The 15,774-nt window shown below is 39.0% G+C and overlaps 1 protein-coding gene across 1 annotated transcript in view; it reads left to right on the forward strand.

The window, feature by feature from the left end:
• The window catches only part of LOC133665342 (proenkephalin-A-like), a 20,704-nt gene extending 13,693 nt beyond the window's left edge, over positions 1–7,011 (forward strand). The window contains exon 3 of the mRNA XM_062070614.1: positions 6,227–7,011. Within this exon, the coding sequence (XP_061926598.1) occupies positions 6,227–6,814 (588 nt within the window). The 3' untranslated portion in view covers positions 6,815–7,011. The remainder of the gene's footprint in view (positions 1–6,226) is intronic.
• The last annotated feature ends 8,763 nt before the right edge of the window (positions 7,012–15,774 follow it).

Raw genomic sequence — 15,774 nt, forward strand, 5'->3', positions numbered from 1 at the left:
TTAGACTTTTTACCTGGGAAATATATCATATTTAGACTTTTTACCTGGAAAATATATAGTGCATATGGACTTTTTATTTGGGAAACATATAATATTTATACTTTTTCCCTGGGAAATATCGATTATTTTGACTTTTTATCTGTGGAATATATAATATTTACACTTTTTACCTGGGAAATATTTAATATGTAGACTTTTTACCTGGGAAATATATAATATTTAGACGTTTTATCTGGAAAGTATAGATTATTTAGACTTTTTATTTAGGAAATATAAGACATTTAGACTTTTTATTTGGGAAATATAGATTATTTAGACTTTTTTTCTGGTATATATATATATATATATATATATATATATATATATATATATATATATATATATATATATATATATATATATATATATATATATATATATATATATATATATATATATATATATATATATAAAAAAAAATATATATATATATATATATATATATATATATATATATATATATATATATATATATATATATATATATATATATATATATATATATATAATTTTAAAAAATACATGACAATCCAAACAAATAAAATCAATATTTGTAGAGTCAAATTGCTTACAAACATATTTGTTTTAAAATGCCTAGAATTTTAAATCCTGTTTAATTTTGATACTGTACATGTTTTGAGGTAAAAACTATCAATATTGGCAGCACTGGTATCGAAGCGATAGCAACATTTGCAGTATCACTCCCTCTGATTTTAAATGCCTGTACAAATTGTATTTATTTTCCAAATAAAAACAGTAAAATAAAATATATTTCCCAAATTAAAAACTCTAAATATGATAGATTTCCCAAATGAAAAGTCTAAATATTATATATTTCCCAAATAAAAAGTCTAAAAAATATATATTTACTAGATGAAAAGTCTAAATATTATATATTTCCCAAATAAAAAGCCAAAATAATATATATTTCCCAAATAAAAAGTCTAAATATTATATATTTCCCAAATAAAACGTCTTGGTAATATATTATATAATTCCCAAATAAAACGTCTCGATAATCTATATTTCCCAAATTAAAAGTCTAAATATTATATGTTTCGCAAATAAAAAGTCTTAATTATCTATATTTCCCAAATAAAAACTCTTAATAATATATATATATATATATATATATATATATATATATATATATATATATATATATATATATATATATATATATATATATATATATATATATGAAAAATTGTTATTTATTTTTTGTTTGTTTGTTTGTTTCTATGAATGACTTGGCAACAGCAGAGGTCTTCATGGTGAGGGTCAGGGGAGCTTTTCACAGGAAATTGTGTCATCGATCGGAGCAAAAACTGGAAGACGTGTTCCTTAAAGACTTGAAGAGAGCGGATGAATGTGGACTCTTTCAGTCCTTTTGTCCAGTCGGTCATTCCTGTCTCCCAGGAAACCACAGAAAGTCCTTTTGTGGTCGCTTGTGAGTGAAGCGACACCTGAGTGCTGCTCAGGGCGAGAGGTTAATGACAGGAAACATTGAATGGCTCACCTTTGATTGGAAATCCTTACAGGAAGTGGAAAGAAATCCATGTTTTGATTGAAGCGCAACACTTGAATGGTTTCACCCTGGACAGTTAGTCCTTCAAGACCGACCCTTCCTGGATTATGTGGAACCATAGCCATGGAAACATAGTACTAGCCAACATAAGTCAAGCAAAGGCTCCGTTTTTTACTAAAGTTTGCTAGCTTGATGCTAATATACATTGGCTTTGCTATTCACATGCTACGGATTAGCATTAGCGATTTTACATGGCGAGTTCAACACCTCCAAAGTCGCAAACGAAACCCACAGCTAAGATGCGCGTTGCAATCAAACAGCCGTCGCTTGATAAGGACAATACTTACAGTATTAACACTTTTAGAGCGCAACAAAAACCAAAGAAAAAACACCATGACAAGATATAACAGCTGGACAGCAGTTGTCAATCAATCAATCAATCAATCAATCAACCAATCAATGTTTACTTATATAGCCCTAAATCACGAGTGTCTCAAAGGGCTGCACAAGCCAGAACGACATCCTCGGCTCAGATCCCACATCAGGGCAAGGAAAAACTCAACCCAACGGGACAATGAGAAACCTTGCAGGGGCGACCGGTACAATGGACGTCGAGTGGATCTAACATAATATTGTGAGAGTCCAGTCCATAGTGGATCTAGCATAATAGTGAGAGTCCAGTCCATAGTGGATCTAACATAATAGTGTGAGAGTCCAGTCCATAGTGGATCTAACATAATAGTGTGAGTCCAGTCCATAGTGGATCTAACATAATAGTGTGAGAGTCCAGTCCATAGTGGATCTAGCATAATAGTGAGAGAGTCCAGTCCATAGTGGATCTAACATAATAGTGTGAGAGTCCAGTCCATAGTGGATCTAACATAATAGTGAGAGAGTCCAGTCCATAGTGGATCTAGCATAATAGTGTGAGAGTCCAGTCCATAGTGGATCTAACATAATAGTGTGAGAGTCCAGTCCATAGTGGATCTAACATAATATTGTGAGAGTCTAGTCCATAGTGGATCTAACATAATAGCGTGAGAGTCCAGTCCATAGTGGATCTAACATAATAGTGTGAGAGTCCAGTCCATAGTGGATTTAACATAATAGTGTGAGAGTCCAGTCCATAGTGGATTTAACATAATAGTGAGAGTCCAGTCCATAGTGGATCTAACATAATAGTGAGAGTCCAGTCCATAGTGGATCCAACATAATAGTGTGAGAGTCCATGTTGGAAAGACTATGTCTCCCATTTGGCCCAGTTGTAGGACTTTAAGTATCTCAGGCTCTGGTTCGAGAGTGAGGAAAGGCTAAGGGGAACAGGCAAATCGGCGTAGCGTTGGAAGTATTGCGATTTACCAGTCGATCTAAGTCCCCTCACCTATGGTCAAGAGATTTGTGTAGTGACTGAGAGAACAAGATTGCGGATACAAGCGTCCGGAATGAGTTTCCGCAGTAGAGTGGCGGGGTTTTTCCTCAGAGATAGGGTGAGAAGCTGCTCCTTCACATCGAGGGGAGCCAGATGAGGTGGTTCAGATGTCCCCCAAGTGTCGAATTTGGGAGGCATTCACGGCACATTTAACCGGTAGGGAAGACCCAGGACATGTTGGAAAGACTATGTCTCCCATTTGGCCTGGGACTATCCCGGGATCCCCAGGCAGGAGCTGGACAAAGAGGAAATTCTGGGCTTCGCTGCTTAGGTTGCTGTCACAGAGATCCGACCCTTGAATACTTGGAAGAAGATGGATGAATGGATGGATGGACACGAAACTAGACTTACAGCCATGAAAATGGAGGACATTAATCCTAACCCTGGACTTAAAATTTGAAATGTAGAATTCTACTGCAATGTTGTACTTCTGAGAGGAAACATGTGTAGCTAGAGTCTGTTATTGTGATAAAAAAGATTGACATTTTAGGAATAAAATCGTAATTTTGCAAGAAATTATTACAGTTTTACAAGAACGTGTTGGCCCTAAGATGAGGTGGACACTTGTCCAGGGTGTACCACACCCTCCTTGTCCAGGGTGTACCACACCCTCCTTGTCCAGGGTGTACACTGCCTTCCTTGTCCAGGGTGTACCCCGCCCTCCTTGTCCAAGGTGCACCCCGCCCTCCTTGTCCAGGGTGTACCACAGCCTCCTTGTCCAGGGTGTACCACACCCTCCTTGTCCAGGGTGTACACTGCCTTCCTTGCCCAGGGTGTACCCCGCCCTCCTTGTCCAAGGTGCACCTCGCCCTCCTTGTCCAGGGTGTACCCCGCCCTCCTTGTCCAAGGTGCACCCCGCCCTCCTTGTCCAGGGTGTACCCCGCCCTCCTTGTCCAAAGTGCACCCCGCCCTCCTTGTCCAGGGTGTAACCCGCCCTCCGCCCAAGTGCAGCTGGGATAGGCTACAGCCTCCCTGTAACCCCGAGAAGGTAGAAAATGGATCGATGAATAAAGCTGTAATATTATGGAAAATGTCATAATTTTATAAGTACAGAGTTGTTATACGACAAATGAAGGAATTGTACCCGCCAAAATAATTTTAATTGTACTACTGGAGAAGAAGAAATACTGCAATGTTCTTCGGAGGGGGGAAAAATGGTGACAAAAAAGTTTGAATGATCCAAAAGAGGGGATAATAATGAACATTTTACAAAACTGAAGTTGCTATGTTTGAAATATGATTATTTCCATCCATCTTCTTTGGCTTAGCCGTGGTTGGGTCGCGGGGGCAGCAGCCTAAGCAGAGAAGCCCAGACTTCCATCTCCACAGCCGCTTCATCCAGCTCCTCCCTGGGTATCCCAACGCTTTCCCAGGCCAGCCGGGCAGGAGACATAGTCTTTCCAACGTGTCCTGGGTCTTCCCCGTGGCCTCCTACCGGTTGGACGTGCCCTAAATACCTTCCTAGGGAGGCGTTCGGGTGGCATCCTGACCAGATGCCCGAACCACCTCATCTGGCTCCTCTCCATGTGGAGGAGCAGTGGCTTTACTTTGAGCTCCTCCAGGATGACAGAGCTTCTCACCCTATCTCTAAGGGAGAGCCCCACCCCCCCTGACGGAGGAAAATTATTTGGGCCACTTGTACCCGTGATGTACCCAAAGTTCATGACCATTGGTGAGGATGGGAACGTAAATCGACTGGTAAATTGAGAGCTTTTCCTCCCGGCTCAGCTCCTTCTTCACCACAACGGAACGATACAGCGTCCGCATCACTGCAGACGCCGCACCGATCCGCCTGTCGATCTCACGATCCGCTCTTCCCTCACTCGTGAACAAGACCCCGAAGTACTTGAACTCCTCCACCTGGGGCAGGATCTCCTCCCCAACCCAAAGATGGCACTCCACCCTTTTCTGGTTGAGAACCACAGACTCGTACTTGGAAGTGCTGAGCCCCACTTTTTATGTTTCATTTTAAAAGTGATTAAAGCCGTTTCCATAAAAGCTAGGCACTGGTAGGTTCAATTCCTGGCCAGGCTTGCATCAGGAAGGACAACCAGTACAAACGTTAGCTATGCACTTGTATCTCTTTGTCTAAAAGACAAACAACAAATAAGCTAAGGAGTTCTACTTTCTCTATTTTGTTTCCTTACTGTAGTCACAAAGAACCGAACCATGACGGTCAAACCAAGACAAATAGCGACTTGGGAGATTAGTATCAAATTTTCCCTGAGTTGATTTATCGGAAAATTCTCTGCCATCTTTTTATTTCCGTCCATCTTCTTCCGCTTATCCGAGGTCGGGTTGCGGGGCAGCTGCCTAAGCAGGGAAGCCCAAACTTCCCTCTCCCCAGCCACTTCGTCCAGCTCTTCCCGGGGGATTCCGAGGCGTTCCCAGGCCAGCTGGGAGACATAGTCTTCCCAACGTGTCCTGGGTCTTCCCCGTGGCCTCCTATAGGTCGGACGTGCCCTAAACACCTCCCTAGGGAGGCGTTCGGGTGGCATCCTGACCAGATGCCTGAACCACCTCATCTGGCTCCTCTCCATGTGGAGGAGCAGCGACTTTACTTTGAGCTCCTCCCGGATGGCAGAGCTTCTCACCCTATCTCTAAGGGAGAGCCCCATCACCCGACGGACCAAAACTAAGTTTGGCCGCTTGTACCCGTGATCTTGTCCTTTCGGTCATAACCCAAAGTTCATGACCATAGGTGAGGATAGGGACGTAAATCGACTGGTAAATTGAGAGCTTTGCCTTCCGGCTCAGCTCCTTGTTCACCACGACAGACCGATCTCACAAGCCATTCTTCCCTGACTCGTGAACAAGACCCCAAGGTACTTGTACTCCTCCACCTGGGGCAAGATTTCCTCCCCAACGCAGAAAAAGGCAATCCACCCCTTTTCCGAGCGAGAACCACGGACTCGAACTTGGAAGTGCTGATTTTTATCCCAGCCCCACTTTTTATGTTTCATTTTAAAAGTGATTAAAGCTGTTTCCATAAAAGCTAGGGACTGGTAGGTTCAATTCCTGGCCAGGCTTGCATCAGGAAGGACAACCGGTGTAAAAGTTAGCTACACACTTGTCTCTCTACGGCAAAAGACATACAACAAATAAGCTAGGGAGTTTTACGTTCTCTATTTTGTTTCCTTACTGGACTCACAAAGAACCGAACCATGACGATCAAACCGAGACAATTGAGAGAATGAGATGATAATCAAATCCATGCCAATTTTTTTCAGACATGCTCCCTTGAGTGCGACGGTGAGTTGGACAGCCAGAAGCTCCGCCTCTGCTGGGAGATCCTACTGGAGGAAGAAAGCCGCGTTCCTCTCGGTGGGGACGTCCGACCACAAGAAGAATCAGAGTCAACCGCCCTCATCCGCGCTAACGTCGAGGATGAAACGTCACCGGCACACCAACTGACCAAAAAGTACGGCGGCTTCATGAAGCGCTACGGGGGCTTCATGTCTCGGCGCTCTTCCTCGGAAGGCCTGTTCGGCGATTCCGCGAATAGCGACAAGGAGGAACGCGCTCGGCTGGTTATACTTAAAATCCTAAACGCGGCGCATGGCGGGGAGGGCGGAGACGACGCGGGCGAGGCGGCGAAGCGCTACGGCGGCTTTATGAGGCGCGCCGACGACACGGAGGTTCAGGGCGACCTGCTGGAGGCGGTGTTAGGCCGCGGGTTGAGAAAGAGGTACGGGGGGTTCATGAGGCGTGTGGGCAGACCCGAGTGGCTGGTGGACAGCTACAAGAACGGGGGAGCTTCGAAGCGTGCATGGGAAAATGGCGAGCTCCAGAAAAGGTATGGGGGCTTCATGGACTAGGAGCCTGCTTTTATGACCCCATACCGATTTTTTTTATCAAAGCCATCCTCTTCATCCAGCTTTGTACAATGTGCTGCTGCTGCTGCCTCCGTCAGCCACTGCTTCTTCAGTGAGTCCTGTGATGACATTAAATATATGCATACATCCAAAGCATTTTTTTTGGACATATTATTTATTAAAAGGTTGTGTTGATCGATTTCATGTGGTCGTTTTTCTCTATGCTCCTCAAAATACTGGGGGGTGCTGCCACCTTCTCCCGGGCGGTCGGGTGGTGTGGGTGTGCAAAGGATCAAGGATGACGCCGGTGAGGAACGATGAACAAAAGCTCACTTACCCAACAGGTGCTGCAGTCCACCTGTAGGGAGAGTCCGTCCAAATGGTTTCTTTCTCTCCACCTGGAGCAGCCGGGCAACCAGTTCCTGTAGACCAAAATTACAGACAGAAAGACAGCAGCAGCTTTATTTGGTCCATTCTTAACATGTACAAGACACATAAGAACTGAAATTACATTTTCGGCACAATCCCGCTAAGAGCAAACATACGTTACAGGGGGACAAGACGGGACCGCCAACGGATCAGCCACTTACAGCGCTCCTTAAAAAGGTGGGAAAAAGGTGACATAGGGAAAGGGGGAAGAGTAAAAAAAATATCAGTCTGAGGCTGGACCCTCAGGTAGGCCTGGCCCTAACCAATCTGGCGCCCTAGGCAAGATTTTAGGTGGCGCCCCCCCCCCCCCCCCCCCCCACACATCGGCAGTGAAGTGTATATACTCACAAGAAACCGAATAGCTTTGTCTTTGACCTTTTTTTTACTTAAAGAAAGCAAATTAACATATTATATGAGAATTGTATGTTATGATTATCTTTAACCGAATCACAGCAGTGCTCAAATTAAAAAACAGCATTCCCTCTCATGTAATATTGCTTAATTAACATTAATGATGTGCACTTTAACAACTAGGCTTACAACTATACCTAATATATAAAGGGGTGGAATAGTGACTATTACCTGCAGGGCAAACATTAGCTAACCAGAAGGCAAAAACAATGTAAACAAAAAACACCTGCTTAAAAGATCTAATACAAATAATGTCCGTGAGGAATGTAAGGTGGGAGTACTGTAATTACCTAACGTTACATTATTATTTTCCATAACAATTTAGCCCCCTCCACAATATTAACCCGACGTTAAAACAGAACTAGCTATTTATTGATTAGCAATTGCCGAATCATGTAACACTAGCTTAATGCTAAAAAGCCAGGTTACTATCACATTCTGTAACAGACAAATAATTTCATGTAGGCTAACGTTACATACCTGCTACCTCTGTCTTTTTCTCGTTTCTCCTCTTCTTTTCTCTTCCCTGGGCACCTGACAGTTAAGGCCGTTTTGACATCTTGTGTTGATTTTTTGATGTGGTGACGTCCAAAAAAAGTCATGATACGGGAAGGGAGGGGGCGCACCGTGCGGGGGGAGGGTGGGCGTAATGTTGTAACAAATAATATTTCTATTAAATAGGATTTACTTTGCATTTTAATTAACGTGGGATTATTTTTTGTATTTAGAAATAATAGTACCAACTTTTTTTTTTTTTTTTCTCCAACATTTGTGGCACTGGCGTGGCGCCCCCTGATGGATGGCGCCCTTAGCATTTGCCTATACGGCCTATGCCACGGGCCGGCCCTGCCCTCAGGAGTGGTCCGGACTGAGTACGAGAAAAAAACCTCACATAGCATGGCACACATAAACATGGTACATGTAATCCCAACAACTCACAACAGAGGAGGGGAGAGTTGGGACCCTGGAAACCGGCTGCCGCTATTAAAGCACTACTCAGCCCCAGTCCGTCCAAATGGTTTCTTTCTCTCCACCTGGAGCAGCCGGGCAACCAGTTCCTGTAGACCAAAATTACATAAACCCAGGTCGTTGAATTTATGATACGGGAGTTGACTCCACCCGGACCATGTTGGTGCCAGCGTCCTCTACAGTAAACACATGAGTTTCTTTCAAATATATTGTCAAAGTTTCATCTTTTTTCAAGGACCCTTTGCGAAAAAGCTAGTCAAAGATCAGCTCTACGACATCATTTTAAGAATCTGCTGCAAAAAATGTTTAGTTTTTTTTACAAAGAATTAATGTAACTGATTTTTTTGCATTATATGAACTGATTTTTTGTACATCAAATTATGTTGACATAATTTTGTTAGCAAAACATTTTGTTCGCAAAAATGTGTGTTTACACAGTCAGTGTTTTAAAATTGAGTGTTTTAAAATTGAGTGTTTGAAAAATGTAGTGTTTTAAAACTCAGATAACAAAATTCCAGTGTACAAAAATTCTGTTTTTAAAAATGTAGAGTTTTAAAATTCAGTGTATCATTTAAAAAAAATAATAATAATAATAATTTGGGGTATAAAAAACAGTGTTTAAAAATATCAGTTTTTAAAATTCAGTGCATAAAAGTTCAGTGTTTGAAAAAATGTAGTGTTTTAAAACTCAGATAACAAAAATCAAGTGTACAAAAATTATGTTTTTAAAAATGTAGTGTTTTAAAATGTCAGTGAATAAAAATGTTTTATTTCAATATTTGGTGTATAAAAAACAGTGTTTAAAAAAATCTGTTTTAAAATTCAGTGTATAAAAATTCAGTGTTTGAAAAAATGTAGTATTTTAAAACTCAGTGTGTAAAAATTCAGTGTATAAAAGTTCAGTGTTCAAATGGTATTTTTAAAACATAAATTACAAAAATTCTGTTTTTAAAAATGTAGTGTTTTAAAACATCAGTGTATAAAAAACAGTGTTTTAAAAAATCTGTTTTAAAATTCAGTGTATAAAAATTCAGTGTTTGAAAAAATGTTGTGTTTTAAAACTTAATGTATAAAAATTCAGTGTTTGAAAAAATGTTGTGTTTTAAAACTCAGATTACAAAAATCCAGTGTACAAAAATTCTGTTTTTAAAAATGTTGTATTTTATAACTCAATGTATAAAAATTGAGTGTTTGAAAAAATTAAGTGTTTTAAAACTCAGATTACAAAAATTCAGTGTAAAAAAACAGTGTTTAAAAAAATCAGTTTTTAAAATTCAGTGCATAAAACTCCAGTGTTTGAAAAAATGTAGTGTTTTAAAACTCAGATTACAAAAATCAAGTGTACAAAAATTATGTTTTTAAAAATGTCGTGTTTTAAAATATCAGTGAATAAAAATTATGTATTTCAATATTTGGTGTATAAAAAACAGTGTTTAAAAAATATGTTTTAAAATTCAGTGTATAAAAATTCAGTGTTTGAAAAAATGTAGTTTTAAAACTCAGATTACAAAAATCCTGTGTACAAAACTTCAGTTTTTAAAAATGTAGTATTTTAAAACTCAGTGTGTAAAAATTCGGTGTATAAAAATTCTGTGTTCAAATGGTGTTTTCAAAACTCAAATTACAAAATTTTTTTTTTTTTAAATGTAGTGTTTTAAGATATCAGTGTATAAAAATTATTTTTTTAAATATTTGGTGTATAAAAACAGTGTTTTAAAAAATCAGTTTTAAAATTCAGTGTTTGAAAAAATGTTGTGTTTTAAAACTCAGATTACAAAAATCCAGTGTACAAAAATTCAGTTTTTTAAAATGGTGTGTTTTAAAACTCAATGTATAAAAATCCGGTGTTTGAAAAAATGGAGTGTTTTAAAACTCAGATTACAAAAATTCAGTGTAAAAAACAGTGTTTAAAAAAATCAGTTTTTAAAATTCAGTGCTAAAAAGTTCAGCGTTTCAAAAATGTAGTGTTTTAAAACTAAAATAACAAAATTCCAGTGTACAAAAATTCTGGTTTTAAAAATGTAGAGTTTTAAAATTCAGTATATCATTTTTTAATTTTTTATTTTTTAATTTGGTGTATAAAAAACAGTGTTTAAAAAAAACAGTTTTTAAAATTCAGTGCATAAAAGTTCAGTGTTTGAAAAAATTTAGTGTTTTATAACTCAGATTACAAAATTCAAGTTTACAAAAATTGTGTTTTTAAAAATGTAGTGTTTTAAAATATCAGTGTATAAAAAATATTGTTTGAAATATTTGGTGTATAAAAAAACAGTGTTTTTAAAAATCTGTTTTAAAATTCAGTGTTTGAAAAAATGTTGTGTTTTAAAACTCAGATTACAAAAATCCAGTGTACAAAAATTCAGTTTTTTAAAATGGTGTGTTTTAAAACTCAATGTATACAAATTCAGTGTTTGAAAAAATTGAGTGTTTTAAAACTCAGATTACAAAAATTCAGTGTAAAAAACAGTGTTTAAAAAAAATCAGTTTTTTAAATTCAGTGCTAAAAAGTTCAGTGTTTGAAAAATGTAGTGTTTTAAAACTAAGATAACAAAATTCCAGTGTACAAAAATTCTGGTTTTAAAAATGTAGAGTTTTAAAATTCAGTGTATCATTTTTTTTTCTTTTTAATTTGGTGTATAAAAAACAGTGTTTAAAAAAATCAGTTTTTAAAATTCAGTGCATAAAAATTCTGTGTTTGAAAAAATTTAGTGTTTTATAACTCAGATTACAAAAATCATGGGTACAAATCTACGTTTTTAAAAATGTCGTGTTTTAAAATATCAGTGAATAAAAATTATTTATTTCAATATTTGGTGTATAAAAGTTCAGTGTTTTAAAAAAATCTGTTTCACAATTCAGTGTATAAAAATTCAGTGTTTGAAAAAATGTTGTGTTTTGAAATTCAATGTATAAAAATTCAGTGTTTGAAAAGTTTGAGTGTTTTAAAACTCAGATTACAAAAATTCAATGTAAAAAACAGTGTTTAAAAAATTCAGTTTTAAAACTCAGATTACAAAAATCAAGTGTACAAAAATTCAGATTTATGAAATGTAGTGTTTTAAAATATCAGTGAATAAAAATTATTTGTTTAAATATTTGGTGTATAAAAAAAGTGTTTAAAAAAAATCTGTTTTAAAATTCAGTGTATAAAAATTCAGTGTTTGAAAAAATTCAGGGTTTTAAAACTAAGATTACAAAAATCCAGTGTACAAAACTTCAGTTTTTAAAAATGTAGTATTTTAAAACTCAGTGTGTAAAAATCCCGTGTTTGAAAAAATGTAGTGTTTTAAAACTCAGAATAAAAAAATTCAGTTTTTAAAAATGTTGTTTTAAAACTCAGTGTATAAAAATTCAGTGTTTGAAAAAATTGAGTGTTTAAAAACTCAGATTACAAAATCCAGTGTAAAAAAAAATGTTTTAAAATTCAATGTGTAAAAATTCAGTGTATAGAATTTTATTTTTTTATGTGGTGTGTAAAAAAACAGTTTTGAAAAAAATTATGTTTTTGAAAAAATGTGTTTCAAAACTGAGATTACAGAAATCCAGTGTACAAAAAAATCAGTGTTTTAAAATTCAGTGTATAAAAATTCAATGTTTGAAAAAAAATAGTGTTTTAAAACTCAGCTTACAAAAATCCAGTGTACAAGAATTCAGTTTTAAAAAAATGCAGTGTTTTAAAACTCAGTGTAAATAAATGTATTTTTAAAAATTTGGTGTAAAAAAAAAACAGTGTTTAAAAAATCTGTGTTTTAAAATTCAGTGCATAAAAACTCAGTGTTTGAAAAAAGGTTAGTGTTTTAAAACTCAGATTACAAAAATCCAGTGTACAAAAATTAAGTTTTGAAAATTCAGTGTATAAAAATGTTGTTTTTTATTTGTTGTATAAAAAAAAGTGTTTAAAAAAATCATTGTTTTAAAACCCAGCGTACAAAAATTCATTTTTTTTAAATGTAGTGTTTCAAAACTCAGTGTGTAAAAAAAAAAAAAAAACAGTTTTAAAATTCAGTGTTTAAAAATTCAGTGTATACAATTTTTTTTTTTTTTTAAATGTGGTGTATAAAAATAGCGTTTTTAAAAGCATATTTTTTTTAATTCAGTGTATAACAATTCACTGTTTGAAAAAATGTGTTTTAAAACTCAAATTACAAAAATACAGTGTACAAAAATCCAGTTTTTAAAAGTTTGGTGTTTTAAAACTCAGTGTATAAAAAAATCAGTGTTTTAAAATTCAGTGTATAAAAATTCAGTGTTCAAAAATTCAGTTCTGAAAAATTCTGTGCAGAAAAAAATTGTGTCACGTGACATGAAACCTGACACCTCACTGGCTGGTTCTGAGACAGTTTGCTTCAGTCCGAACAACAAACCACGGTTAGCCTCTGGTGACGCTGTATCTTCCGGGATGTTGCATCGTGGTGAAAGTCCAGTAGAAATGCGACGACTGGTGATGCAAAACAAAACAAAAAACAACTGGGTGTGGTCAGGAGGGCTTCATTTGCATCTAACAAATCCGCCTCTAAAAAGGAACCGTTTGATGTTCCTTTGATGTTCGCTAATATCGTTAGAATTGTATGTGCGTAAAATGTGTTATCTGTGATTTATACAACTTTACATCTCAGTTGCTTAGTTCCTCTGTTGCGAGCTGATTTGTTCATTAGGTTGTTGGGATTGTAGCACGGAGGTAAGTAGACCCAAGAGTGATGCTCAGGAGGCAGGAGAACAGTTGGTAATTAGCTTTATGAGACAGAACAGGCTCGTAGACTGAGAGTTCAGCCAGATGGGGAGTGCAGAAAGTCATGTGATGGCAAGCAGAGAACATCTGGACAGTGGACTCGTAGAGAAAACCTGGACAGTGGACTCCTAGAGAACATCTGGACAGTGGACTCCCAGAAAACATCTGGACAGTGGACTCCTAGAAAATATCTGGACAGTGGACTCCTAGAGAACACCTGGACAGTGGACTCCTGGAGAACACCTGGACAGTGGACTCCTAGAGAACACCTGGACAGTGGACTCCTAGAGAACGTCTGGACAGTGGAGTCCTAGAGAACGTCTGGACATTGGACTCCTAGAGAACGTCTGGACAGTGGACTCCTAGAGAACACCTGGACAGTGGACTCCTAGAGAACATCTGGACAGTGGACTCCCAGAAAACATCTGGACAGTGGACTCCTAGAAAATATCTGGACAGTGGACTCCTAGAGAACACCTGGACAGTGGACTCCTAGAAAATATCTGGACAGTGGACTCCTAGAGAACACCTGGACAGTGGACTCCTGGAGAACACCTGGACAGTGGACTCCTAGAGAACACCTGGACAGTGGACTCCTAGAGAACGTCTGGACAGTGGACTCCTAGAGAACGTCTGGACATTGGACTCCTAGAGAACGTCTGGACAGTGGACTCCTAGAGAACACCTGGACAGTGGACTCCTAGAGAACATCTGGACAGTGGACTCCCAGAAAACATCTGGACAGTGGACTCCTAGAAAATATCTGGACAGTGGACTCTTAGAGAACACCTGGACAGTGGACTCCTGGAGAACACCTGGACAGTGGACTCCTAGAGAACACCTGGACAGTGGACTCCTAGAGAACGTCTGGACAGTGGACTCCTAGAGAACGTCTGGACATTGGACTCCTAGAGAACACCTGGACATTGGACTCCTAGAGAACGTCTGGACAGTGCACTCCTAGAGAACATCTGGACATTGGACTCCTAGAGAACGTCTGGACGTTGGACTCCCAGAAAACATGTGGACAGTGGACTCCTAGAGAACATCTGGACATTCGACTCCTAGAGAACGTCTGGACGTTGGACTCCCAGAAAACATCTGGACAGTGGACTCCTAGAGAACATCTGGACAGCGGACTCCTAGAAAACACCTGGACAGTGGACTCCTAGAGAACATCTGGACTGTGGACTCCCAGAAAACATCTGGACAGTGGACTCCTAGAGAACATCTGGACAGTGGACTCCTAGAGAACACCTACGACAGCGGACTCCTAGAGTACGTCTGGACAGTGGATTCCTAGAGAACACCTGGACAGTGGACTTCCAGAGAACATCTGGACAGTGGACTCCCAGAGAACATCTGGACAGTGGACTCCTAGAGAACATCTGGACAGTAGACTCCTAGGGAACACCTACGACAGCGGACTCCTAGAGTACGTCTGGACAGTGGATTCCTAGAGAACACCTGGACAGTGGACTTCCAGAGAACATCTGGACAGTGGACTCCTAGAGAACATCTGGACAGTGGACTCCTGGAGAACATCTGGACAGCGTACTCCTAGAGTACGTCTGGACAGTGGACTCCTAGAGAACATCTGGACAGTGGACTGCTAGAGAATATCCGGACAGTGGACTCCTAGAGAACATCTGGACAGTGGACTGCTAGAAAACATCTGGACAGTGGACTCCTAGAGAACATCTGGACAGTGGACTCCTAGAGAACACCTACGACAGCGGACTCCTAGAGTACGTCTGGACAGTGGATTCCTAGAGAACACCTGGACAGTGGACTTCCAGAGAACATCTGGACAGTGGACTCCCAGAGAACATCTGGACAGTGGACTCCTAGAGAACATCTGGACAGTGGACTCCTAGAGAACACCTACGACAGCGGACTCCTAGAGTACGTCTGGACAGTGGATTCCTAGAGAACACCTGGACAGTGGACTTCCAGAGAACATCTGGACAGTGGACTCCTAGAGAACATCTGGACAGTGGACTCCTGGAGAACATCTGGACAGCGTACTCCTAGAGTACGTCTGGACAGTGGACTCCTAGAGAACGTCTGGACATTGGACTCCTAGAGAACGTCTGGACAGTGGACTCCTAGAGAACACCTGTCACAGTGGACTCCTAGAGAACATCTGGACAGTGGACTCCCAGAAAACATCTGGACAGTGGACTCCTAGAAAATATCTGGACAGTGGACTCCTAGAGAACACCTGGACAGTGGACTCCTAGAAAATATCTGGACAGTGGACTCCTAGAGAACACCTGGACAGTGGACTCCTGGAGAACACCTGGACAGTGGACTCCTAGAGAACACCTGGACAGTGGACTCCTAGAGAACGTCTGGACAGTGGACTCCTAGAGAACGTCTGGACATTGGACTCCTAGAGAACGTCTGGACAGTGGACTCCTAG

The sequence above is a fragment of the Entelurus aequoreus genome, linkage group LG14 (genome assembly GCF_033978785.1).
Source record: "Entelurus aequoreus isolate RoL-2023_Sb linkage group LG14, RoL_Eaeq_v1.1, whole genome shotgun sequence".
Classification (NCBI taxonomy): domain Eukaryota; kingdom Metazoa; phylum Chordata; class Actinopteri; order Syngnathiformes; family Syngnathidae; genus Entelurus; species Entelurus aequoreus.